This window comes from Bombus impatiens, unplaced genomic scaffold, assembly GCF_000188095.3.
Source record: "Bombus impatiens unplaced genomic scaffold, BIMP_2.2 scf_0577, whole genome shotgun sequence".
NCBI classification, from domain to species: Eukaryota; Metazoa; Arthropoda; class Insecta; order Hymenoptera; family Apidae; genus Bombus; species Bombus impatiens.
Window position 1 is genome coordinate 343301 of NT_176996.1, and position 5823 is coordinate 349123.

At 30.3% G+C, this 5823-nt stretch overlaps 1 protein-coding gene across 1 annotated transcript; it reads left to right on the plus strand.

The window, feature by feature from the left end:
* Positions 1-591: 591 nt before the first annotated feature.
* Positions 592-5180, plus strand: LOC112213283. The gene is made up of 2 exons (XM_024369425.2): positions 592-854; positions 4746-5180. The coding sequence occupies exons 1-2, from the start codon at positions 753-755 to the stop codon at positions 4977-4979; spliced, it is 336 nt and encodes a 111-aa protein (XP_024225193.1). The 5' UTR covers positions 592-752; the 3' UTR covers positions 4980-5180.
* Positions 5181-5823: the final 643 nt, after the last annotated feature.

The following is a 5823-nucleotide window of genomic DNA, read 5'->3' on the forward strand; positions in this document are numbered from 1 at the left end:
ATAGTAATGAGTCACACCACACTGTATGCAGATAAAGACAGACATCTGGATTGACAAACCATTAATATCATTAGCAAACAAATTATATAGGAAAAATTTCAAGAAATATGTTTCGAAAAAAGTTCTGCAGAATATATTCAACTCAATAAATTCTAAAAACTATAAACTCTACAATAATTATTTATTTATTTGAAATATATTTATGTTTCAACATGGGATTTTAGAATCAGCAAATACATTTTATAGGATTAGTTATATTATCAACAAAAAATTATTTTTAGTATTAATGTAAACCATGGACATCCTGTAAACTAATTGTGTGAGTGTTATGAGTAAAGACGAATATCTGTTCATCTATTTACCAAACTGTTTGATCAGATTTCGTAATTAATATTGCGATGTATGATGTGTTCATTTATCTATGTAATTATCAAATTTTTCAAACGTTTCCCTTCAAGTGCAATCAGAAATGCCTCCACTTGAGATACGGAAGTAATTTTGCTCTCATAATTGGTTAAGTATGTCATGTTAATTTATCAGATTGCGACGATTTATCCCCCTCTTCCATTTATTTGAACAATTGGTTGCCTGGAGCAATAGACTATAAATTTGATTGCGTTCGCGGTAAATAGATAGTATCTTCCGCTCAGCATTCTGTCCCATCCTACTTTTTTTCATATAAAAACAAACTAATATTCTTTCTTAATTGTTATCAACATCATTTTGCGAGTTATCTCTGTATCATACAAAAAATGATTCGTATAAAAGTATGCGTACAATTATTTTGGTTCTTTTTGATCCTGCAGACAACAAAGTCGAAGAAAGAAGATTATGAAGTGGAGTTGGTGCAAGTTGTAAGTAGCTAAACATTTTATAATTAATTAAAATTCAGTTGCGAGATGTTTTATAAAATAACTGTAACGCAATAATGTGTAATCATGAAACATATGTGTGTATATATTTGTTTTAGCATTTTTTAATTTTACTCTTAAAATATTAAATTCTGAAAATTCCAATTTTTCGATATATATGTAGTTTACATAGTAATATACAAAAATTTCCAATTTTGTATAATATACTTCTAAACGATATTTTTTTATAGTGCTGTGTCTTCTAACGAAATTTGTTTCGTGTTTCTATTAGTAAATTTAGGTATTTAGAATAAAGTATTTTTTGATTTTTCGATTTATTAATAACCTTTCAACTATTATTCCAACGTATTAAATTTGTTTCTCAGAATTGAATTTAATACGAAACAAATTCAATAGCTCCAATAGGAATGGACGTTAAATATGCGCGCCATGTTTACACATAATTAATTTTTATCATAATAAATAAATAGAAAAAAGTTCTGTTTCATAAATAAGATTCGCAACAATTGAAGGGAGTATTTACATAGATTGCATAGTTTATAGCATGCCATTTATAGGTTATACCATTTATTACTTAAGTGTAACAAGATATCAGTCGCAAAATAGTGCTATTTACAAAACATACATGTAATAACATGTAACTTGTGATAAATGTTAAAAGATATAAGATTTATATTCTATATAGTAGTAGAAACTGCAACAAGTAAATTGTCCGCATCTTATTTCAATTTAAGTAAAAGATTTTATATATAACGTTCGACACAATTTCTTACCGATTATACTATAGGCACATTGATGTATTGAATAAATTGATCAATGCCCAAGAAAAGACAAATGCAATATTTTTTGTTGTTCCGATAAAGAAAACAGCTTGACAAATCACAAAATTAAGATAATATTGAAAATGAAAACAATATTCAAATAAGAAAATAATATTGTTTCAAATTTTCAGACATGTTTTCGTTAAAAAATTGTGAAAAGAAAAGTTGATTTCTATGTTGTTTCGAACATTAAAAGTAGCTCTTTGCATTTAAGAAATTATAATTAAAAGGTTTAAAATTTCGTGAATAAGAGCGGAAAATATCATATTCATTTAGTTAATAGTGTTACAAATAAAGAATGATTTAAGCAGTTCATAATATAATACAGCAATGGATAATGCAGGAAACTACTGTTCCAATCACTTGTATCATAACACGGTTGAAGAAATTATCGATACACGATATCTGGTTCTATATGTTATTGATTATTCCATAGTCTCAACGCAAATCATCGCTGTAATGAATCAGTAATATCACATGAGTATCGAAAATGATAAGGAAATCGGGTGACCCCCAAACCAAAGCATCGAATGTGTGGTCTATCGCGTACTTAATCAATGATAATACTAAAAGAAAAGTAATAAATAAATAACTTTTTATTGCTACAAGTAAAATAATGTAGAACCGTCTATTTTATAAAATTCGATTCAAGCCACCACGAATAAATGCAATTGGTAAAGAATCAATCGCAAAACCTATACTACCATGTTACAATAAAACAGATTTCTTGTAAATTTTTTACATGCTTTCTTACAATTTTCATACAATTTTCATGTATCTGTATAAATAGGTATTTCCTAACAAATTGTTAGAAAGTAAAAGAAAATACGTGTTCAATACGTTCAAAACACGTGTAATTCAAATATGTATAATACTTATAATGGCCGACACTGTTTCTTGTCGGTCGATCACGCGAAAAATTGGCGGAAAATATGTAAAGTAAACAGTGTAACATCTGTCATGTAGATAGTATTTGTTACAATTTAATTGTAAATTATAGGTCGTTGATCAACAAAAGATGACATATCGTCTGAAATTTAAGAATCAGTAAACAAATGACGATTCAAAACGACACATCTTGCCGATAAGCTAATCGACTTTGCGTAAATTATGAAAATATGTTTTCAGAATAATCATATCTTATCGCTTTATTACAATATACACATGTTATAGTTTCCTTTTGGCAGTAAAAATGTGTTCAACTGAAATGATTAAACAAATTTGTGAGCTCCATCAACTTCATAAAAATTTCGGAAAAGTTTCAAACAGTTAAAGAATACCTGTGTGCTTCGTTAAATACATGGTCAAAAATAGGTATTAGGCAAGGAGAACATTTTTATTGACTTGAAAAGAGGTTTTATTGAAAAAAGGAATAAGATGTTTAAAGTCGAGAAATGGGAGAATAACTATGACAAAGTAACGCAAAAAGTTGAAACTTCCTTACTCAGTTCGAACTATGTAAAGAATGCTAAAATCACTGAACTTTGAATTAAAAAAAAGAAAGAAAAGAAAAAGAAAAAGAATGGGAAAGAAGATATCTTTATCGAAACAACGAGGAATATTGCATACGTCTTTTCTCGTACGTGTGCAATGTACATATAGTATAATCGGTAAAAAATTGTGTGATCCACTATACAATCCCTGACAAAAAGTTTCCGACCAGACACAGTAATACAAAATTTGCTCCAAACATTCATGTTTTAAAATAATGAAATATTATCGTGTATAGTTAATGATGTAGCGCAACAATACAATTATAATACCATCGAGTTTTCAAAAATAGTTTAAGTGATCGACAACAGTTTAGAAACAAGCAAAAAGGAAATTTTTTTTTATTTATTTGTTGAAATTACAATCAATTCTCGCGTTGAGAATTTTCAGTAATTTTTCTGGCGTGGCGCAGTGACATGGCTGTTTATTTATAATAAGTTAATGTTTATTATAGATAAGTATAATTTATAAGTATTATAAGTAAGTGCATATGCTTAATTTGGATAACTAAATGAATCTAGCGGCAAAAAGGAAATGATGCCAAATTTTTTCCTTTTTTCCCCTTTCTTTAAAAGTCAGCGCGCTTTATTATGCCTGCGAATCGTTAGTCGGACACTCAAAAGTCAAGCGCCGTCACCTCAGAACCTGTCGCTATCCGATGAGACCTATACGTAGAGAACATTCTCCTTCTTCGAAACATGTACTCACCTCTTCTACTTATTCTCTCCACCCCCCTTTTTCTCGAAAAAATGGCAAGTCAGAAAATTCGAGCAAAATTCGGAAGCAATTTTGTCTAATCCTCCAGTAATTTGTCCAACTTCAACCATTTCCTCTACCATTAGTCTGTAATAGAACTTCAATAAGTAAACTAATTTCTTCTATAAGCCTACACGCTTATCCTAGTTTTTTCCGGACCGTTCCTACACTTCAAAATGTTTCGATTGCATTATATGTCGTACAACGACAAATTAAATTAAATTAATATAAAGTAAATAACAACAAAATAACAGAAAATTCCATTTATTATGAAAGAGAAGCAAGAAAAGGAACAAAATGTTACGCGAAGAAGTGGATGCTACTTATAGAAATCATGGAAAAAATTAGGAATAAGTGAAATAATTTCCTCAGAAATTAGAATTAACGAATCTGATTAGAATTTCTTTCTAGGATTTCCGTATAATATTATGTTTTCCCTTTTGCTTCTCTTGCATAAGAAGTTTGTGCTATTTTACTGTTATTTACTTAATACGAGGTCTCCCTTATTTTCTCATCACTTTATATACATGAAGTGCCTGATCGATAACTTCTTGCCAAGTGTTGTAAAAGTAGCTTAATTAATTAATGTTGTGAATAGAACTATGGAATATATGCAATAAGAAAGTTGACAAAATACTGGCTGATTCTAAATGCGCTTCAAAAGTGATTGAAGACTTATAATACATTAGGAATTATAATTTTCATAAAAAAAATATTTGGATATACAAACAAATTGATATATACAGATGTTTTACATTAACACATTTAGTATCCGTTTCAATAATCTTTTTTACGAAATTTGCAGGTGTTTAGACATGGTGATCGAACACCAACTAAATCAGAATTATATAAAAAGTTAGCCTATAATCCTATTTACGACTCGCTTGGTTATGGTCAGTTAACCGAGGTAAGTACATATTATATTCTAATAATTCATAAAGTGACTTTTTCGATGAAATATAGTAATATAGTAATAGATTTTTTATTTTTATGCTTTTTCTTTATCTACGTAAGGTACGATTTCTGGAAACTAATTTAGATATTGTAATTTGAATTCAACTTTAGCCGTACGTAAAGTACAGCAAAGTACTGGAAAAGTATTTCTGTTTCTTGCGGAAAATCATTTCAACGAGTGGAATCTTCTCTTAAAAGTCTCGCGATTTATTGCTATGTCGTATATATTATATACATTATGTACTTCCTTCTCACTTATCACCTTATTATAAAGGTATAATTATATTAACTATATATATGTCGGAGATGAAAGAACACCGGAGCCTTTGGAATTTCGGATAATCCATCAACATTGTAATCTAGAGTCTACTATAGCTGTAATTAAACAATTGTAGTTATTCAATCCGATTGTAATTGTTCGCGAGTTGTGATAATGAGCTTGGGCTCGAGGCGACAGTCAATCGCCGAACGTAGCCGCGGTCACGGGATGAACGCTTTGTCTAACAGAGGTATGGAGTTTTGTAAAGAATCTTCCTCCATAATCAGATTGGTAGCTGCGCACCATTGGAGTCGAAAGATTGTTAGGTTCCACACTCGATTTTTGCACTAGCGACGGAATTAACTCGCGCACGATGGTCGTAAGCTCTTGCACTGTTATAACCGGCACAGATCCCACTTCTGATGTCGGGTTTACATTACAATCAGGATTAGGGGCGTGAAAAGAATCTTCGTTATGGATTACACGTGTCGCTGTCCAATAAAGAAGACTTCGACTAATGCAAATACGATTATCATAGAACTGGACAAGTAACCGTGGTAATTAAATACTCGAGAAACTAATGACAATGATCTTAGGTTCAATGACGAATCCGCGGTCGACGAGATGATAGATGAACGTGCTCACAAAATCTAAGTCGGACGCGTAATAT